This window comes from Anabrus simplex, chromosome 1 (assembly GCF_040414725.1).
Source record: "Anabrus simplex isolate iqAnaSimp1 chromosome 1, ASM4041472v1, whole genome shotgun sequence".
NCBI lineage: Eukaryota > Metazoa > Arthropoda > Insecta > Orthoptera > Tettigoniidae > Anabrus > Anabrus simplex.
This window is the reverse complement of record NC_090265.1, coordinates 223,903,773-223,927,378: the sequence shown is the minus strand read 5'-3', so window position 1 is coordinate 223,927,378 and position 23,606 is coordinate 223,903,773. Positions and strand designations below refer to the sequence as shown.

Here is a 23,606-nt window from a genome sequence, read left to right as displayed (position 1 = left end):
AGCATTAAAATTAAACGATCGTTTACTTCAATATTTTTAATGATTTAACAACTGCTATCGGACACGTTATTTAAGCACTTATTACGAAAACATGTTCTCCTCTTTCATTTCCATTTTTATTTACAGAACAGCAGTCGACAGATATTACTAATCATATAATCACAAATACACAGACATAAAACAAGATATGGAAATTCTCAAAATCATCAACAAAGGATCCCTCCTTAACATTACTGAAAGTTGCTTCATACATGTAGATCAATATTTTAACATGAATTAATCTTAATGACATTTCAGAAAAGCCAAATATCCTATTTGACCTTCTAATTCCCATTTCTAGAAATGTCAAACTAAGAAGTCATACCGGTAATTCAGTTTTTCCTACTATTCACAGCACCTTTCTTTCTGCAGCATCTGTTTTCCCACATCCTTCAGCCCAGCCTTAATCCCACCCAGCATCTATCTCTCTCCCTCTCTCCACTTGCCCCTCTTTTTCTTTTGAATCTCAAAACCGTTAGTATGAGGCACACAACAATAGACCACGCACCACATGCCGGGCCGATGACCTTCGATGTTAGGCCCCTTCAAACAACAAGCACAAGCAGCACCATATGCCGCAACGAGAGGTCTCATATAACCTATGCCATTTGATTAACACTCTCTCTCCTTCATTTCATTAATTGTTACCTAATTTTATCTATCATTTATTCAGGTTAACTGCATGGACACCGCAATGAATTGTGAATTTATACCAGCCACAAATTAAGAATGTGTCAGTTTTAACCATATCTTTATGTGCTGTCCTGACAATGTCCAACAGCATTTCAGCATGATTTTAACAAGCACTACAGGAACACTTCATTTTATTTACATTGGTTGACGTGGAAACACTATCTAGCAGCTCTGCATCAGATAGTGGTTATTTACAGTGGCGTCCACTGGCTTGCATACTGCTAATACCACACAAGTAGATTTGGTGATTGACGACCTGTCTACAGAATCAACATTTACCAATTCCCATTTTGCAATTGAAATGGTAAATAGCAGTGATGGAACTAACAATTTATGAATATTAACACAAGAAAGAGTTGGGATGATGAGCATACTCCCGAATTTAGAGCGTAATAATTTTTTCAAATTTTACACATAGTTCATCCCAGATTTTTAATGTCAATTGTGTATTTGTACATTTGTTTTAATGTCAATAGTGTGTTTATACATTTGTTTAGTTATTAGATGTATTGCATTAAGGGTGATGATGGCCAGCCAAGGCCAAAACTAGCCCCTAGTTTAGTAATATAATTCAAAAATATTGCATATCATAGCATTGAAAAGGTGGACCATTACAACATTAATTTAATAATTATTATTGTGTTTTGCAATCATCTCATCCACCACGAGCCACTGATGAATCACACAAACACACGCTGCAGAAAACGTGGTTTTCACTAAAATGTGATGAAGCAAATAGGCATGGCCATTCCTTGGTGTAACCATCTCAATATTTTCGTAACACTGGCACTGCTATGGCTTGTTGGAGTTTGCTTCCCCTCTTGTACTGAAAGTTTCCTTTTCTGAGCTCTTGAAATGCTTCTTTCATGTAGTGATGGTGGTAAAGCAATTAACAATGGTGGTGGATCATCATTACATGTTGATGAAACTGGGGTCATCACTTCCCAGTCTCCAACACAGGGACTTCATCGAAGAATGGAACAGCCTCGCATATAAATTAAATCTGAAATGAATAATATTATAACTGTTAAATGCTGTATTCAGGTTTCAGTTTTCATAACAACATAATATTAGGACATAGGAAAAAAAATCAATTATAATATCATCACATGGATTTTAGTTGCATTCAAATGTTACTAGGCCTACTGTACTGTAAAAAGTGAGTGTATACACTGATATCCTATTATATCAGATGATGATAATAATAATAATAATAATAATAATAATAATAATAATAATAATAATAATCTTACTTAATTCTCATAAAAAGGTATTCTCAAATTGCTTACTGTACTGGCTGGTCCTTGGGAAGCATCATGTGTTCTGGAGAGAGCTGCACTGCTGTCCCTTTTCTGTGCTGGATATGGTCCTTCAAAAACAAATTTTTAGAAGTACAAAAGTGACGGTTTGTACACTTCGTCCATTCCAGCACCATTTTTCTTTGAGTAATTAACTTCATTCAGCTCCTGCACAAATGTGGTACGTAAACTTTTAATTTGACTAATTATGTACCTATTAATTGACTATGATTTTGCTTCTTCTTGGGCCGCATGCACATTTTTCATAGCCAGTGTTTCATGTTTATTGGGTTGTTCGAGGGCAACTTCTTGTGTAGAAGCATGATTCTCTACTGTAGGCCTCAATCAGTACATCTACAGTGACTTTAGACCACTCCATAAAAATTTACAATACATCAAAACGAAAACAATTACAATCTATAAATAATTTAATAGTTAACTATTAAAAGACAGCATATTTACACAGAAATGTTACACAAACTTCACACTTATCACTTCAGCTTGTGCTCAAAATTGTTACCAGATGGTAAGGAATATATCACAGCCCATTGGGATGCCATTTACAAGCAATTCCACTGTATGACAGTAGATGGCATGCAACGTGAACATACACAAGGAGATGTTTCGATATGTTGCCATCTGTTGTCTAAGAAATGCCCTTGTATGTTTATGGCTTACTGGATGAGATTGTAAAATTACCATCCCCATCTCAATCCCAATATTTGATTACAATTTGCTATAGCTGTTAAATAAATTTTCTAAGGCAGTTTTGAAATTAAATGAAAACAGGATAACAGCAATGCAGTAAATAGATATCTCCACTTACCCTGGTTCTTCATGCTCAGAAAGTTGTTCTTTCACAGCTCGACTTGCAGCCCTAAAAAAATATACACATTTCTTATGATTACACTCCTTGATTTTATTAGCACATACAGTACAATGTTACATAGGAAATGGTTTACCTGCAATACAAACAGATTAAATGTAACTTCCAGAACATTCAGTATAGAGGAGTGTCAGGTCCTGTAAGATGGTATGTGCAGTATCAAACTTCCCCAGTATTATGATCAGAAGTAGCCTTTGTAGAGATATCATCTTTCTCCATGTGTGTGTGTGTGTGTGTGTGTGTGTGTGTGTGTGTGTGTGTGTGTGTGTGTGTGTTGCCGACTAGCAGTTTCAGCAATCTAATACACACAACTGGGAGAGAAGAAACAAATTTTCTAAAGGCAGTAGACAGTGGTTAAACAACAACTACTATGGTCGTGTGAAGAGAAGTCACATGCATACGGTGTAAGGGGTGCGGAGGGTAAGCATGGCTGCTGCGCATGTGCCAATCTCAAGTCTCAAGGCCTGACAAGAAACATCTGTTCCATCCGTGGTGATTCTTGTGAACTAAGGTGCTGCTGTGAAGTTTCAAACTGGTAGTGCAATTACGCTTTAGTTACACACTTTACGTAAGAACTGCATAATTAACATTTTAATAATGAACGCGCATCCCTTTCAGAGAGCTTGTACTGTTCATCATGACCAGTTTGTAGCTTAGTGTAGTAACTGTTACTAGAGCCGTACTTACAAGCGGCAGCGACTTCACGTGAGACGAAGATTGTAGTATACTGGATGAACACGTAAGAATACTACTGGTACTACAAATATGTGCCAAATGAGAGGTATAATTTACTATTAATAAATACATTGAAGAATCGTGTACTGACAGTGAGAAGAAAATTTTGGAGATAACATGGTTTTCCAACAAACCAGTAGGAAAGCTGAATGTACAAAAAAAGTGTAAACTAAGAATTTCTTAATATACGACACAACAAAATGAAACTTGAGTAAAGTACTGTAGAGGAAAAATAAAGTACTAAAAGATCAATGGTATTAGAAAAAAAGAGACAGTTTTACAAACAGAAATGATAACAGGTTGAATTATAAATGGGAATAATAATGTAATCTTTTTGTGTGTGTGTCTAACTACCAAATTTTAGTTGTCTTTTATCCTGCAGGAGTTCTTTTACATGCCCGTAAATTTACTGACATGAGGCTGGTGTATTTGAGCACCTTCAAATACCTCGAGACTGACCAGAATCAAACCTGCCAACTTAGGTCAGAAGGCACCATAACAGAAAACAGATGTGCTGAATTTCTATCGAAGGTTTTGCCAGTTCTTCAGGTAGATGTACCACTTCAAATACATATGGATATGTGGTTCCCGAATGATGGGGGTCCTGTTCACTATTCGCTGGTGGCACAGCAAATTGTAAACAAGGTATTTCCTGGCATCATTTTGACAGAGTGCAAACTCAGACAACCTCCAGAAACAATATAGATGTTGATTCCCATAGGGAATCTGAAATATTTGTCCCAAATGAGTAAATTAACCTCCAGAGAACCTTAAATGCCATACAATCACTGCATGTGCTGCACTACTGATGGGAAATCTTCAGTCTGAGATATAGTTCCTTCGGAAAAGATTGAAAATGTGCGTTGTCATTGATGGTCAACATTTCGACCATATAATAAAATACAAACATTTTGTGTGAGAATCACTACCTAAGGAGCCCATCTAAGCTTTGTAACAGTGATGATAGAAACCTCATGTACTAGGATATATACAGTAACTCCTACTTAGTCCAGCCCCGCGGTGTAGGAGGCAACGTGTCCGTCTGTCACCCTGCAGACCCGGGTTCGATTTCCGTCCGGGTCAGGGGTTTTTAGTTGTACACTGACTGACAGAGCAAATGCCAAACCAAGGAGGAGTGGTTCGAAAGGGATGAAAGTTGGGGAAAAAACAGAGTCGGCACGGAAGAATAATTGATGTTTATTTCAAACCGATATGCAGGTTACACAATGCGCACGGCATCGACTCAGTAGGATGTAGGACCACCGCGAGCGGCGATGCACGCAGAAACACGTCGAGGTACAGAGTCAATAAGAGTGCGGATGGTGTCCTGAGGGATGGTTCTCCATTCTCTGTCAACCATTTGCCACAGTTGGTCGTCCGTACGAGGCTGGGGCAGAGTTTGCAAACGGCGTCCAATGAGACCCCACACGTGTTCGATTGGTGAGAGATCCGGAGAGTACGCTGGCCACGGAAGCATCTGTACACCTCGTAGAGCCTGTTGTGAGATGCGAGCTGTGTGTGGGCGGGCATTATCCTGCTGAAACAGAGCATTGGGCAGCCCCTGAAGGTACGGGAGTGCCACCGGCCGCAGCACATGCTGCACGTAGCGGTGGGCATTTAACGTGCCTTGAATACGCACTAGAGGTGACGTGGAATCATACGCAATAGCGCCCCAAACCATGATGCCGCGTTGTCTAGCGGTAGGGCGCTCCACAGTTACTGCCGGATTTGACCTTTCTCCACGCCGACGCCACACTCATCTGCGGTGACTATCACTGACAGAACAGAAGCGTGACTCATCGGAGAACACGACGTTCCGCCATTCCCTCATCCAAGTCGCTCTAGCCCGGCACCATGCCAGGCGTGCACGTCTATGCTGTGGAGTCAATGGTAGTCTTCTGAGCGGACGCCGGGAGTGCAGGCCTCCTTCAACCAATCGACGGGAAATTGTTCTGGTCGATATTGGAACAGCCAGGGTGTCTTGCACATGCTGAAGAATGGCGGTTGACGTGGCGTGCGGGGCTGCCACCGCTTGGCGGCGGATGCGCCGATCCTCGCGTGCTGACGTCACTCGGGTTGCGCCTGGACCCCTCGCACGTGCCACGTGTCCCTGCGCCAACCATCTTCGCCACAGGCGCTGCACCGTGGACACATCCCTATGGGTATCGGCTGCGATTTGACGAAGCGACCAACCTGCCCTTCTCAGCCCGATCACCATACCCCTCGTAAAGTCGTCTGTCTGCTGGAAATGCCTCCGTTGACGGCGGCCTGGCATTCTTAGCTATACACGTGTCCTGTGGCACATGACAACACGTTCTACAATGACTGTCGGCTGAGAAATCACGGTACGAAGTGGGCCATTCGCCAACGCCGTGTCCCATTTATCGTTCGCTACGTGCGCAGCACAGCGGTGCATTTCACATCATGAGCATACCTCAGTGACGTCAGTCTACCCTGCAATTGGCATAAAGTTCTGACCACTCCTTCTTGGTGTTGCATTTGCTCTGTCAGTCAGTGTAAATGATTAATATCACTGGCCTGGGGACTGGGTGTTTGTGTCATCCTGAATGTTCCTTTCCTCACATTCAATACTCAAAACTTCCACAATTACAATTACACGCAGGTTTATGTCCTATGGTACATGTAGTGGCAAAAGATCTACAGAGGTCGAAGCCACGAACAAATAGCATTTTAAAAAGAACTCCTACTTATATCTTCTTTGCTAATGACCACTGATATAGATGATGATTCCCATAGGGAACCTGAAATATTTGTCCTGAACAAGTAAATTTATAATATAAATGATCCGTTATTGAACATTATAAATTTTCCAGCTAACTCATTCCTGGTTGCCAGCGTTTTGCCCCAGTGTGCTAAGTTGGGCTCATCAGTTGGTAAATAGCACACCTACCAAGACGCATGGCTAGTGGCTTGCTGTCACATAATTGAATTTTTGCCCTCTGTGGCCCTTTGCACTTTCAGATTTGTTTGCATTATTTTGATCTTGTATTGATCTCTTCCTCCTGGTATGAAAGAAAGCCAAGTATCAGGTTAATATTAAAAAGTACTGACAGATGTACAAAGGCCTTAAAACGTTGCTGGAACGACCTCCATAGTAACTCCCTTTACTATCTATAGGGGTAGTACCGCCTCTTGTACTTAAACTTTCTCATGACTGCCACTGATACTTCCCTTATTTTTAGCTGTATCGGAAAGGAGGTATAAAACAAATATAGCCATGTGCTATTTTAGTGTAAAACCAGCTGTGAGAGAGATACATCCAGTTTTATGTTTCACACCCCTTCTGAAGCAGCCCCTCCTGGTCAAATTTCTTGGATAACTTATAGCTAAGATCTTAGTCGACCTTATTCAAAACTGAAAAACCAAGTTTCATTAAAATCCACCCCGCCATTTACCCATAATGCAGTAACAAACACACAAAATATTAAAATGAACTCGACATAGGTTATTACAATGATGTCAGTACCTAGGTTTTCTTGTCAGAATATAATATTAACCAAATGAAATGTCTTGTTTAATGACTATGATATGACATGGTTGATCAAATGAGAAACAGGACAGTTTCTCCCATTTCACAAACAGTACTACACTGGGGTTCTAACAGTGGCAAGTTCCAGAGCTAGAATGACACCATCACAGACGGCGGTGAACATTGGTCTGCCGTTTTCTATGGAGTGTGCACACTTCCCATTCCTATCAGTGCCTGATTGATAGGAGGGCAGTCACCCAGGTGGCAGATTCCCTATCTGTTGTTTTCCTAGCCTTTTCTTAAATGATCGCAAAGAAATTGAAAAATTATTGAACATTTCCCTTGGTAAGTTATTCCAATCCCCAACTCCCCTTCCTATAAACCAATATTTGCTACAATTTGTCCTCTTGAATTCCAACTTTATCTTCATATTGTGATCTTTCCTACTTTTAAAGACACCACTCAAACTTATTCGTCTACTGATGCCCTCCCACGCTATCTCTCCACTGACAGCTCGGGACATACCACTTAATCGAGCAGCTCGTCTCCTTTCTCCCAAGTCTTCCCAGCCCAAACTTGCAACATTTTTGTAACGCTACTCTTTTGTTGGAAATCACCCAGAACAAATCGAGCTACTTTTCTTTGGATTTTTTCCAGTTCTTGAATCAAGTAATCCTGGTGAGGGTCTCATACACTGGAACCATACTCTAGTTGGGGTCTTACCAGTGACCTATATGCCCTCTCCTTTACATCCTTACTACAACCCCTAAATACCCTCATAACCATGTTCAGAGATCTGTACCCTTTATTAACAATCATATTTATGTGATTACCCCAATGAAGGTCTTTTCTTATATTAACACCTAGGTACTTACAATGATCCCCAAAAGGAAATTTCACCCCATCAACGCAGTAATTAAAACTGAGAGTACTTTTCCTATTTGTGAAACCTACAACCTGACTTTTAACCCCGTTTATCATCATACCATTGCCCACCGTCCATCTCACAACACTATCGAGGTCACCCTGCAGCCGCTCACAATCTTGTAACTTATTTATTACTCTGTACAGAATAAGATCATCTGCAAACAGCCTTATCTCTGATTCCACTTCTTTACTCATATCATTGATATATATAAGAAAACATAAAGGTCCAATAATACTGCCTTGAGGAATTCCCCTCTTAATTATTACAGGGTCAGATAAAGCTTCGTCTACTCTAATTCTCCGAGTTCTATTTTCTAGAAATATAGCCACCCATTCAGTCACTCTTTTGTCTAGTCCAATTGCACTTATTTTTGCCAGTAGTCTTCCATGATCACCCTATCAAATGCCTTAGATTGGTCAATCGCAATACAGTCCATTTGGCCTCCTGAATCCAGGATATCTGCTATATCTTGCCGAAATCCTACAAGCTGAGCTTCAGTGGAATAATATTCAGGCAGGATGTTCTATTGGGCACACAGCAATACTGTCATCTATCAGAGATGAGTGGCAGTGGAAGAGACAAAGCACATCACAACAATGACAGTCAATGTAACATTATTGTTGATCAATTTTATGGGCTTTTCATATCATAATTTTCTTCCAACTCTGTGATATTAGGATATCCAATGTAATGGTAGTCCTTCCTCCTGCTTTCAAGTTTCTTTACTATATCAAGTGTGCATGATTGTTTAGAACTGCAAGTTGATTTAAATATCTTGTCTGAATGGAGCAATCCTGTAGAATTCATATACAGTCGAGAGCAACGGCGGCCACCAAAGCAATATATGATATTAAAACAATTACCAAGCTTTCACTAGAAACTGCTATGAAACTATTCGATGCGAAAGTTGCGCCAATTGCCACATATGGACTGGACATTATATGGGATAAACTGGGTCTGACTGAGCTGAAGACAACTGAAGCAATCAAGTCGCGCTTCCTGAAAGCTACACTGGGAATATCAAAATACACAAAATCAAGGCTTGCATATGAGTTTGCAAAGGAAACCTTCTTCAACGAGGACCTCCGAATGAAGTGAGAGTTTCCATCCACAGATGCTTGGGAAAAATTAATGCAGGACAGAGTGAAGAAGAGGGAAGAAATCTGGCTCGATTTCTACTCAACGGAGGCGATGATGAATAGAACATGGACAAAGCCTAATCAAGGCATGCGACATTTCGTTAACTCGATGGCGGTCCATGGGTATCACCATAAATTGTGCAACACCGAGTACTTCCATGATCCTGACGAAACCTGTGTTTGCAAGCTGTGCAGTGAGCATTGCAGTCGATACCATGTAATCACATGAAAAACCGGGGATTATCCATTATGAACTTCTGTAATAGTGAGAGGTGACATTACATATGACAAACTGTTTATACAATGCAGAATTTGTGTGCTGTATCTTTATTAATTATGATGATTAATAAAGAGTTTATTATTAATATTAATAAATGCAGGAAGATCACCTTTTCAATGAAAAAAGATAAGATAAATTTTACATACTCGATTAATGATGCTCAACTGCAACAAGTAAATGAAATTAATGAGTTAGGAGTAATATTGACTAGTGATTTAAGTTTCACTACTCATACTGAAAATGTTGTGAATAAGGCATACAGGAGCCTTGGGTTTATAATGAGACATTCGTATAGCCTAAGTAATAAATCATTATTTTGTTTGTGTTTTTCATTAGTGAATATGCCTCTATTATTTGGAATCAATCAACAAAAGTTCTCACAGATTTGATAGAAAGGATCCAAAAGTTCTTGAAATATATATACTTCATGCAAAGTGGAGAATATGCTAAATATTTATCATATCATAACATGATTGAAATGTTTGACTTTGAAAGAAGAAAATGTCAGTCGATGTTTCTCTATAAGTTGGTTAACAATGAAATAGACAGTATTGATCTAACTTGTCAACTCCTACTGTATGCACCTAGAAAACCAGCAGGTAAATTTAGGAATTTTTTTTTTTTTTTTTTCCAAAAGAGTTAACACAAATAAACATGTAAATTCACCCTTGTACAGAATGATGTCACTGTATAATAAATTACATCCTCTGAATATTATTTATTTCAAAATAAGAAATCCAACTTTTTGAAATCTTGTAAGCATTTATTACACATAATTAGCTAGATGAATGATGCCATATTTCCTGTTTTTGTTTTGTTTTTATTCTTCTTTTTATTGTATTCTTTATCACTGCTGTTATACTGTAGTTATACTGTATCCTTTATTTCATGCTCTATTTTGTGATTATCTTATTTCTTGTACTTATCTAATTATATTTTATAATATTAGAAGTTATGAGTAAATATTGTAATTGGGCTAATGCCTGTATATTTACATACAATAAATAAATAAATAAATAAATAAATAAATAAATAAATAAATAAATAAATAAATAAATAAATAAATAAATAAATAAATAAATAAATAAATAAATAAATAAATAAATTCTTTTTCTGAGTTTAATAGTCATCTTTACAATTTCCCTTGCTGATATTTGCTGATGACCACGCAGTATTTAACCTTAAGACAATCACGACATAAACCACCAACACTGAACAATATATCCATGTTAGCGATACTCAGTGTTGACGCGGACTAAGCAACAAAAGTCTAAATTTATGAATGTCTCTGTTATCATGGTCAGTATGGTACAATGGTGTAAGACATAAATGATTGGAAATTGTACTACCTATAACTTTTGTTATATACTGTTAACCGATAGGACCATTAATCTACATAAGAGTTTAGTCTGTACATTGCTCAAAATTTAAAAATTCCCTTCATCTCTGTCTGTATACACGCGCATCACGAGAAAATGGCTGGAGAGAATTTAATGAAAATTGGTATGTAAAGTTGGGTAATGAGCCACTATAATCTAGCCTATAAATAATTTTATTCACGCTGAGTAAAATAGTAGTTTAGGGGAAGGCCTTAATTTAATTCTCAAATATTTATGTTATTAGGGATCTTATCAATAAATACTACATAACTGAAGTTATATATAATTAAATTTCTGATGGCCTAGGGAGCGTGATAAGGGAACAGGGAATGGGAAATCAAGTAGGGATGACATAAAATTGTTAGTGTTGAACTGTAGAAGTATTGTAAAGAAAGGAATAGAATTAAGTAATTTAATAGATATATATTTACCAGATATTGTAATAGGAGTTGAATCATGGCTGAGAAATGATATAATGGATGCAGAAATTTTCTCACGGCACTGGAGTGTGTATCGTAGAGATAGGATAGTAATGGTGGGAGGGGGAGTGTTCATTCTGGTGAAAGAAGAATTTGTAAGCTACGAAAAAGTTAAAGATGAGAGACATGAAATTCTAGGTGTAAGGCTTATTTCTAAAGATAATAGGCAACTTGATATATTTGGAGTGTACAGATCGGGAAAGGGTAGCACTGATGTGGATTCGGAATTATTTGATAGGATAGTCAGCTATGTGGAAAACGACATGGAAAGAAATGTGATTGTAGCGGGAGATCTGAATTTGCCAGGTGTAAATTGGGAAGGAAATGCGAACGACAGGAAGCATGACCAACAAATGGCAAATAAGTTAATATGGGAAGGAAAGCTGATTCAGAAAGTGATGGAACCAACCAGAGGGAAAAATATCCTGGATGTCGTGCTGATAAAACCAGATGAGCTCTATAGGAAAACTGAAGTAATAGATGGTATTAGTGATCATGAAGCTGTTTTTGTGGTAGTTAAAAATAAATGTGATAGAAAGGAAGGTCTTAAAAGTAGGACTGTTAGGCAGTACCATACGGCTGATAAAGCAGGCATGAGGCAGTTTCTAAAAAGTAACTATGATCGGTGGAAAACGGTAAATAAAAATGTAAACAGACTCTGGGATGGGTTTAAAGAAATTGTTGAGGAATGCGAAAACAGGTTTGTACCTTTAAGGGTGGTAAGGAATGGTAAGGACCCACCTTATTATAATAGAGAAATAAAGAGACTAAGAAGGAGGTGCAGACTGGAAAGAAATAGAGTTAGAAATGGCTGTGGAAGTAAGGAGAAATTGAAGGAACTTACTAGAAAATTGAATCTAGCAAAGAAGGCAGCTAAGGATAACATGATGGCAAGCATAATTGGCAGTCATACAAATTTTAGTGAAAAATGGAAGGGTATGTATAGGTATTTTAAGGCAGAAACAGGTTCCAAGAAGGACATTCCAGGAATAATTAATGAACAAGGGGAGTGTGTATGTGAGGATCTTCAAAAGGCAGAAGTATTCAGTCAGCAGTATGTAAAGATTGTTGGTTACAAGGATAATGTCGAGATAGAGGAGGAGACTAAGGCCAAAGAAGTAATAAAATTTACATATGATAACAATGACATTTACAATAACATACAAAAGTTGAAAACTAGAAAAGCGGCTGGAATTGATCAGATTTATGGGGATATACTGAAGACAATGGGTTGGGATATAGTACCATATCTGAAGTACTTATTTGATTATTGTTTGGTCGAAGGAGCTATACCAGACGAATGGAGAGTTGCTATAGTAGCCCCTGTGTATAAAGGAAAGGGTGATAGACATAAAGCTGAAAATTACAGGCCAGTAAGTTTGACATGCAGATATAGCAGATATCTTGGATTCTGGAGGTCAAATGGACTGTATCGCGATTGACCTGTCTAAAGCATTTGATAGGGTAGATCATGGGAAACTACTGGCAAAAATGAGTGCAATTGGACTAGACAAAAGAGTGACGAAATGGGTTGCTATATTTCTAGAAAATAGATCTCAGAGAGTTAGAGTAGGTGAAGCTTTGTCTGACCCTGTAATAGTTGAGAGGGGAGTTCCTCAGGACAGTGTTATCGGAACTTTATGTTTTCTTATATATATAAATGATATGAGTAAAGGAGTGGAATCGGAGGTAAGGCTTTTTGCGGATGATGTTATTCTCTATAGAGTGATAAATAAGTTACAAGATTGTGAGCAACTGCAACATGACCTCGAAAATGTTGTGAGATGGACAGCAGGCAATGGTATGTTGATAAACGGGCCTAAAAGTCAGGTTGTGAGTTTCACAAATAGGAAAAGTCCTCTCAGTTTTAATTACTGCGTTGATGGGGTGAAAGTTCCTTTTGGGGATCATTGTAAGTATCTAGGTGTTAATATAAGGAAAGATCTTCACTGGGGTAATCACATAAATGGGATTGTAAATAAAGGGTACCGATCTCTGCACATGGTTATGAGGGTGTTTAGGGATTGTAGTAAGGATGTAAAGGAGAGTGCATATAAGTCTCTGGTAAGACCCCAACTAGAGTATGGTTCCAGTGTATGGGACCCTCACCAGGATTACCTGATTCAAGAACTGGAAAAAATCCAAAGAAAAGCAGCTCGATTTGTTCTGAGTGATTTCCGTAAAAGAGTAGCGTTACAAAAATGTTGCAATGTTTGGGTTGGGAAGAATTGAGAGAAAGAAGAAGAGCTGCTCGACTAAGTGGTATGTTACATGTTATAGCCTAGGCTGTAGTTCCTTATTCCTCAACTTTACATACTGATTTTCATTAAATTCTGTTTACCCATGTTCTCATTGATATGTACAAAAATCCAAATTCATGAATATCTCTGTTATCATAGCTTGTACAGAAAAAATGTATATCAATCAATCAATACTGATCTGCATTTAGGGCAATCACCCAGGTAGCAGATTCCCTATCTGTTGTTTTCCTAGACTTTTCTTAAATGACTGCAAAGAAATTGGAAATTTATTGAACATCTCCCTTGGTAAGTTACTCCAAACCCTAACTACCCTTCCTATAAACGAATATCTTCCCCAATTTGTCCTCTTGAATTTCAGCTTTATCTTCAAATTGTGATATTTCCTACTTTTAAAGACACCACTCAAACTTATTTGTTTACTGATGTCTTTCCACGCCACTCCACTGACAGCTCAGAACATACCACTTATAATATACATAAAAAATATTTTATTTTTACTACCACCTATTCAATACAATTCAAAATGAGTTAAAACATTGTTAAAATATAAGTTAAGACATGTTTCGCTCCTTCTTATGCGCCATCCTCAGTCTATATCAAAACCTCAATTTTACCAGGTACATGGTTAAAAATTACCGGTATTCTAAAATATGTTGCAAAATGACATATGTTAAAGCAAAATCAGATCATCACAAACAATGTTTCTAAATTGATTAAAACTCTAATACAATAACTAATACTTGTACAAAAATTCACTTGAAAAAGGAGGTGTCATGTGATTAAAAATAACAATATTGATGACTTGAAGCCATAGTCAATGTTTGATATGGTTGAAAATTTACATATTAATACAAAATGGTAGAGAGGATAAAAAACAAATGCGATGTTAAGTACGAAATGGTGAGGAAAGGCATTCCAGTACTGTGCCGATGTCATAGTATTTGACCTTGGTGCATTTTACTCGATACAGTCTATGTTGAACTGCAACATGAATGCAACATTTTTCTTGGGCTAGACATTAACCACAAACAAACTTTAGAACTTGTTGACTAATCTTACGTAGACTTCAACCATATCAAACATAGACTATGGAGACTTATATGTATATATGGAAAAGAAGGATTCCACCCGGTACTGTAAGAACTACAAGTATAAAAAATTGTATTGATCAGGTGGAATACTTTCTTTTCCATATATGTGTAATCTATCAATATGGACATGAAGCTCCTAAATAATGTTACAGAGATTTATTACTTGTGGAAAAATATCTAATTCCCTCCATGGGAACATAGAATTTCCACATACCACTTAGTCGAGCAGCTCTTCTCCTTTCTCCCAAGTCTTCCTAGCCCTAATTTGCAACATTTTTGTAATACTACTCTTTTGTCGGAACCAGAACAAATCGAGCTGCTTTTCTTTGGATTCTTTCCAGTTCAGGATTCAAGTAATCCTGGTGGGGGTTCCATATGCTGGAACCATACTCTAGGCTTAGTTGTGGTCTTACCAGAGACTTTTATTTCTCCTTTATATCCTTACTACAACTTCTAAATACCCCCATAACCATGTGCAGAGATCTGTACCCTTTATTTACAATCATATTTATGTGATTACCCCAATGAACTCTTTCCTTATATTAACACCTAGGTACTTACAATGACTCCCAAATAGAACTTTCACCCATCAACGCAGTAACTAAAACCGAGAGGACTTATGCTATTTGTGAAACTCGCAACCTGACTTTTGGAAGTTGCAAGGGCGGCAGTCTAGATGATTGATTGATATGGCCTTGTAATAATACTCAACATGGCTTAGCTGTGTTGATACTGCTACACAGTTGAAAGCAATGGGAAACTACAGCCGTAACTAACTCCCGAAGACATGCAGCTCTCTCTGTATGAATGATGTGCTGACGATGGCTTCCTCCCAGGTAAAATATTCCAGAGGTAAACTAGTCCCCTGTTCAGATCTCCGGGTGGGGATCGTCAGGAAGATGGATACTGACATTCTGCGAGCCGGAGCGTGGAATGTTAGAAGTTTGAATCATTGTGGTAGGTTAGAGAATGTGAAAAGGGAGATGGATAGACTAAAGTTAGATGTATTTGGTATAAGTGAAGTACGTTGGCAGGAATAACAGGATTTTTGGTCAGGCGACTACCAAATTATCAACACGAAATCAAACAAGGGAAATGCAGGAGTTGGTTTAATAATGAATAAGAAAATAGGGCAGCGGGTAAGCTACTATGACCAGCAGAGTGAAAGAATTATTGTCGTCAAGAAACACCAAACCAATGCCCACCATAATAGCGCAGGTCTATATGCCTATTAGTTTAGCGGATGATGAGGAAATCAAAAGAATACATGAAGAGATAGAAGATTTAATACAATATGTAAAAGGTGACGAGAATCTAATTGTGATGGGAGACTGGAATGCAGTGGTAGGCCAAGGAAGAGAAGGTATGAGAATTCGGATTGGGACAAAGGAATGAAAGAGGAACTCGGCTGGTTGAATTCTGCACTGATCATAATTTAGTCCTTGCCAATACTTGGTTCAAACACCACAAACGACGGCTGTATACGTGGACGAGACCTGGAGACACTGGAAGGTATCAAACTGACTTAATTATGATTACGCAGAGATTCAGAAACCAGGTGTTGGATTGCATAACTTTCCCAAGAGCAGACGTGGACTCTGACCACAACTTGTTGGTCATGAAATGCCATCTGAAGCTGAAGAAATTGAAGAAAGGAAAGAATGCAAAAGGATGGGATCTAGACAAGTTGAAAGAAAAGAGTGTGAGGAATTGTTTCAAGGAACATGTTGCACAAGGACTAAATGAAAAGGCTGAAGGAAACACAATAGAAGTGGATAGTCATGAAGAATGAAGTCAGTAGGGCTGCTGAAGAAATATTAGGAAGGAAGAGAAGATCAACTAAGAATCAGTGGATAACTCAGTAGATACTAGATTTGATTGATGAACGACGAAAATACAAGAATGCTAGAAATGAAGAGGGCAGAAAAGAATACAGGCGATTAAAGAATCAAGTGTATAGAAAGTGCAAGGTAGCTAAGCAAGAATGGCTGAAAGAGAAGTGCAAGGATGTCAAAGGTTTATGGTCCTGGGAAAGGTAGGTGATGCATACAGGAAAATCAAGGAAACCTTCGGAGAAAGGATATCTAGGTGTATGATTGTTAAGAGCTCAGACTGAAAGCCACTTCTAGGGAAAGAAGGCAAAGCAGAAAGATGGCAAGAACATATCCAACAGGTGTATCAAGGTAAAGATGTAGATAATTTGGTTCTAGAACAAGAGGCTGTTGATGCTGATGAAATGGGAGACCCAATTTTGAGGTCAGAGTTTGACAGAGCTGTGCACCTGGAATTGATGACATTCTGAATTACTGACTGCCTTAGGAGAAACCAGCATGGCAAGGTTATTCCATTTAGTGTGTAAGATGTATGAGGCAGGAGAAGTCCCATCCGATTTTTGGCAGAATGTTGTTATACCTATTCCCAAGAAAGCCAGTGCTGACAGGTGTGAAAACTACCACACCATTAGTTTAGTATCTCATGCCTGCAAAATTTTAACACTTATTATTTACAGAAGAATGGAAAAACAAGTTGAAGCTGAGCTGGAAGATCAATTTCGCTTCAGAAGTAATGTAGGAGCGCGTGAAGCAATTCTGATCTTAGAGGATCGAATCAAGAAGGACAAGCCCACGTACATGGCATTTGTAGATCTAGAAAAGACATTCGATAATGTTGATTGGGCCAAGCTATTTATGGTTCTGAAGATGATTGGGATCAGATACTGAGAACAAAGAATTATCTACAATCCATATAAAAATCAGTCTGCAGTGATAAGAATTGAGGGCTTTGAAAAAGAAGCAGCAATCCAGAAAGAAGTGAGGCAAGGCTGCAGTTTGTCCCCCCTCCTTTCCAATGTTTACATAGAACAGGCAGTAAAGGAAATGAAAGAAGAATTTGAGACTGCAGAAGATCATGAGAAGCTGCTGACTGGTATGGGCAAAGTCTTGGGTAAGGAGTACAAGATTAAAATAGATAAGTCCAAAACAAAAGTAATGGAGTGCAATCGAACGAAGGCAGGTGATGCAGGAAATATTAGATTAGGAAATGAAGTCTTAAAGGAAGTGGATGAATATTGTTACTTGGGTAGTAAAATAACTAACGATGGCAGAAGTAAGGAGGACAAAATGCAGACTAGCACAAGCAAGGAAGAGCTTTCTTAAGAAGAAAAATTTGCTCACTTCAGACATTGATATAGAAATTACAAATATCTTTTTGAAGACTTTTGTGTGGAGCGTGGCATTGTATGGAAGTGAAACATGGACAATAACTAGCTCAGAAAGAAAGAGAATAGAAGCTTTTGAAATGTGGTGTTACAGAAGAATGCTGAAGGTGAGATGGATATATCGAATCACGAATGAGGAGATACTGAATCGAATTGGTGAGAGGAGATCGATTTGGCTAAATTTGACAAGAAGAGGAGATAGAATGATAGGACACACCTTAAGACACCCAGGACTTGTGCAGTTGGTTTTTAAAGGAAGTGTAGGTGGTAAGAACGGTAGGGGTAGACCAAGGTATGAATATGACAAGCAAGCAGATTAGAGCAGATGTAGGATGCAGTAGTTACGTAAAAATGAAAAGCTTAACACAGGATAGGGTGGCATGGAGAGCCGCATCAAACCAGTCTATGGACTGATGACTCAAACAACAATATCATCATACCACTGCCTACTGTCCATCTCACAACCTTATCAAGGTCATTTTACAGCTGCTCCCAATCTTGTAACTTATTTACGGTTAAAACTGGTTAGGACGTTTTTGAGGGGACCGAGAAAAAAAAAACGACGTAAAGAGGAAACGTGCTAAAATAATTATACTATTAAACTTAAAAGTTAGGTTTGAACATAAAAATAATTACAATAAAAACAAAGAAACAACTGTTTGCAATTATAATTAATGAAATGAATATAAAGAAATAATACATTTAAAGAACACCAACATAGTAAAACATCAAGAAAAAACGTTCTTAGAAATGCGAACTATACGTCCGTATTTGCATCAAAAAATTTAAATGTACAAAAACTGTGAAGAATTTGATTCAGAATAAACCAACACATGTTTAAAAATACACATTAACTTACATGTCATCACTTGCCTCCCCACGGACGGATTTATATGGAAGTCTATTCCTTTTTCTAAAACCTGCAAGCCATCCATTAGACGCCTTGAAGTTACGGAATCCCATTTTGGCAGCTAAATGTGATGCCTTGGCCTGAATCATTGTTCCATCAATAGGAATATTGGAAGCCCGAGCTTGTTTGAACCAGTTCACCAGAACATCTTCCAAAGCTGGAAACTGGCTTTTACGAAGACGTTTCATTTGGCTGCTTCCTCCTACCAGACAAGCGTCCTCAATCTTCTTGCGGTTGCTTACTATCGTATTTAAAGTCGTCGTAGGAATGTCCAACATTCGGGCAATTTGCACACGTGTCATGTTTGGATTAGCATCCACTTTCTTGATAAACTTTAATTTTTCCTCGTTGGTAAACTGTCTAGCTTTCTTCTTTCCCATAACTTAATGTCTTGCAAACCACTAGTCCTATCTTGAAGTACAATACAAGTAAAGATAAGCGCTACACGTCACCTGTATACGTACGTACAGTAGGCCTAATTTGATACTTACATTTACACTATTCACTTACGAATGAAAATGAAGGACCAAGATTAAGAAACCAGACGAGGTACTGTTGTGCTTTCCAAACAACTACAGCAAAGACTCGCTTGGGGCTGACGCTACCTGTAGTCATATAGCTGTAAGCCGACACGCTAGCGTGCTATGTTGTCTGGGTAGTCTGTCGCCGTGAAATAAAGTTCTCTGCCAAATCCTTACGCACGCCAGCTGTGGCTGGAGATTCACGCGCGCAACTTGGCCCGGAACGCTAATTTAAATTCCTTATGGTGGGAGTTATGAACGTACTAAAGAGTGACAATTGTGCTATCCAGGTTTCTTTAGCATGTGTTTAATAGGACATAACCGGGAGTTAGGTATAATGGCGTGATGACCAGAGAAACGCGCTAAAGAAGGACGTCCTAACCAGTTTCAACAGTATTACCCTGTACAGAATAACATCATCTGCAAAATATTGTTAAACCACCTATGTTATTGATCCTATGGAAAAGTACTACATAATAAAAGTTATAAAGAATACAATTTCCGATCATTTATGTCTTATTCAGCTTTACCATACCAAGAATGATAATGGCGGCGGTGGTGATTATTATTATTATTATTATTATTATTATTATTATTATTATTATTATTATTATTATTATTTCTTCTATACAATACTAATCAGAGAGAGAAAAAAATGGAAGGAGTCCCACAGTTCGAAAAATGAACGTATCAGTCCAAGAAAGACTACAGTACTGGTCAAAAGTTTGGGACCACATAAAGAAATAAAATGTCATCTACAATGTAAAATGGTACCACTAGACCTTTGTAATTCTTTTTCTGAACTCCTACATCTAATAGGATATATGTCGCCTGATATGACTGAGTCAGGCTAAGTATTGTAGAAGTTATGCACTTTTAACTGTTGGAAGGTCACACCAAAACAACATTTTTGGAAATACAGTATAATGTACTTTATACTCTAATTGGTTGCAAGTATTACTAACAAGATTTTTTTGAAACTTAGCAGTAGATAGGGGTCATTTTAGTACAAATATAAAAATTCCAAAAAATGTGAAGCCATTTCTTTGCGTGTTTATTTTTTCTTTCAAAGCAACGCCAAGATGGTCGATTTTTTCTTGTTCTTGTCATAGGTCTCAGGATGAGCTATCGGCATCAGAGATGTGTTCTCGGATGCCATCTGTAGAGCGCCAGTGAAACTATCAGGGCAGGTAAGTCTGACACCGATAGCTTGCCCTGAGACCTATTACAAGAACAAGAAATATCAACCATCCTAGAACAAATTTGGAAAAAAAAAAGTAAACGTAAAAAACGGTGCCGCATTTTTCCGAATTTTTATATTTTTACTAAAATGACCTCGACTTATTGCTACATCTACAAAAATCTTGCTGGTAATACTTGCAACCAATCAGAGTATATGGTACATTGTCATTTCAAAATTTTTTTTTTTTTTTTTTGTGCGTGTGGCCTTGCAACATTTAAATTTCGTAACTTCTACAATACTTGGACAATGAAATCAGGCGACATATGTCCTAATAGATGTAGAAGCTCAGAAAACAACTTACAGAAGTCTAGGAGCACGATTTTAGGTTCTACAGTACATGGCATTCTGTGATTTCTTTATATGGTCCCAAAACTTTTGACGGGTACTGTAGGGCCACGAAGGGCGTCCCAAGTTCAGAGCCCCTGGAGTCCCTTTTAATCGCCTGCTACAACAGGGTGTTTTTCTGAATTTAGAATTTTGTTGCTTAGTCTATATCAATGCTAAGCATTGCTGACACAAAAATATTGTTCAATCGTGATAACTGGCAATGTTTTTTGTCATGATTGAGTCAAGCTATAAAAACGAATGGTCATCGGTCCATATCGACAAGGAAAATTTTGAAGATGGTCATGAAAATGAGAAAAAATCATACAGGAACGATCGCTGGAAGAATAAGACAAGGAGAAGTCATAAACGAAAGGACTCCCTTTACATTAGATGAAATTAAATGTCGTATGGCTTTTAGTGTCGGGATATCCCAGGAGGGGTTCGGCTCGCCAAGGTGCAGGTCTTTCTATTTGACTCCCGTATGCGACTTGCGCGTCGTGATGATGAAATGATGACCAAGACAACACATACGCCCAGCCCCGTTCCTTAGGAATTAACCAATTAAGGTTAAAATCCCCGACTCGGCCGGGAATCGAACCTGGGACCCTCTGAACCGAAGGCCAGTACGCTGACCGTTCAGCCAACGAGTCGGACTTTACATTAGATGCCCTAATACCACAGAGTCGGAAGAAAACTAAATGTGAAGGCCTACAATAACAAAAGCTCATAAAATTGATCAACAATAACATTACATTGATCACTGTTTGTTGTAATGTGATTTGTCTCTTCTGCTGCCACTCATCTCCGATAGATGGGATTACTGCTGTGTACCGAGCATAACAGCCTTCCTGGATATTGGCAAGAAGTAGCTGCGGAGGTTGGCCAACTTTCTTCTTTAGCAAGTTATTCCTCAATTCATAAATGTTCTTATACTACCGGTACCTAGCACACTGGCTCATCATAGTATTCCAGCTATTCGATCCCTACTCTGAGGCGCTGACTGGAATGAGCAGTGTGCACACTTAATGGAACAATGGCAAAGAAGTGTTCATAGCACAGGTGTCTGCGGCCTGGTCATTCCAACTCTGGAGCTTTGGACTGTTAGATCGGCAGTGTAGTACTGTTCGTTAAAAGTGAGAAAATATGCAGTTTTTCATTTGGTCAGGTATTTCTTATGATAGCGTTGCTTTTAATTGCAATATTCCTACTGACGTCACTGTAATTACCTTGGTGGGAAAACTATGAAGAGAGTCTTTCTGAGGATGTAAAAAGGCAGGTGGAGAATGAATGTCTACCACTATAATGAAAACTACCCTACTCAATTGTGACTGGCATTAGGCAAGTGGATCTGCCATCATAATAAAAACTTCCCAACTTGACTGTGACTGATAGCAGGCAAAAGAGCCTTCCATTACAATGAAAATTACTCAACTCAGTCTTCACATGAGAAAAGACGTAAGGTGACTTCCCCGTTGCGTTTCTGGGGGTAACGTTAAAAGGTATGCAATTTAATACAATCTTAATATGCACTCTACTTAACCTAGAATTCTGTCTACAAAGTAGAATTCTGTAGCAAAGCATAGGTATATCAGCTAGGAACAGACATACATATGAAAATTAAATGTAGGTCTTCCCTACTACAGCATGAATAAAATGACTTTTAGCCTAGATTGTAGTGCCTTATTCCCCGACTTTATACACCGATTTTCATTGAATTCTGTTCAGCCATTTTCTCATGATGCATGTACATACATTACAGAAATGACGAAAAATTATTTATTTAAAATCTAAAGTATTGACAAGGCGGAAAAGTGTTTCATAGAATACACCTTGCTGCAGTCATTAACTTCACAACAACATTTTCTAGTTCCCCCAATGCTCCCCCCCACTGTCGCAATGCTGTTCAATTCTGATTTAATCTTGTCTCCCTTTTCCTCCTATGCACTTTCTGTTTGGTTCTCTATTTTCTGCCAATCTTCTGGTTCCAACCTATTGGAGCGTTCCTTTTTCATTTTCATTCTTCTTTGAAAACACCTGTCATACTAGTCAATCAAACCATATACTATTCCTTTGAATATGGAGTTCAATGAAATCAAATTTTAAAATTCTTTGCCACTTCCCCATTTTCCAGATGCAAAAATAATTCTCCCCTTACATACAATGACTAAAAAATGACATTATTAGTAATCAACTTCCCAGCTATGATAGTAATTCTGAAAAACATTTTAAAAAACTCAATATCCAAAAAGTAAAATGTACAATGTAAGTTCATGCTTATTAAATTTCAAAATGTGAATTTGAACTCAATCTAATTAAATTAATTTTAAGATAAGAGATGGAGTACCATTACCGCTTCAGTGAGGAAATTTCCTCGTCTATAATTACCAAGGACTAGCAAGCTTCTGCCATCACCCTACTCTTCTTTCTCCAATTCTTTCACCACCAGAACAGCCTTTCCTTTCCTGATTTGCAATGTACCTTCAATTTCCGATGTTTCAAGTTTCTCCTTTAGATTTTGAACATACAGTGCATGAGCATCCCTTGCAACATGTAGCATGTTCTTATTAATGATGATCTTTTTAACTCCACCAAAGTTTGAAATAGCATCATATCGTTACGTGCCAGCCTTGTCATAGACCCCTTCAGTGTTTTCTGGAGGGATGACTAATCCAGCTCAAGGACCGCCCAGC

General features: G+C 38.2%; 1 protein-coding gene across 7 annotated transcripts in view; it reads right to left on the bottom strand.

Annotated features, from left to right (window-relative positions):
* LOC136885915 (uncharacterized) overlaps positions 1 to 23,606 on the bottom strand; it is a 446,154-nt gene that overhangs the window by 45,488 nt on the left and 377,060 nt on the right. For 6 of the 7 annotated variants that reach the window (XM_067158634.2, XM_067158618.2, XM_067158642.2 and 3 more), the window contains one exon: positions 2,857 to 2,907. In XM_067158634.2, the coding sequence (XP_067014735.2) occupies positions 2,857 to 2,907 (51 nt within the window). Of the gene's footprint in view, positions 1 to 2,856; positions 2,908 to 18,774; positions 19,403 to 23,606 lie in introns of those variants that run through there. The other variant, XM_067158627.2, reaches the window with a different exon arrangement.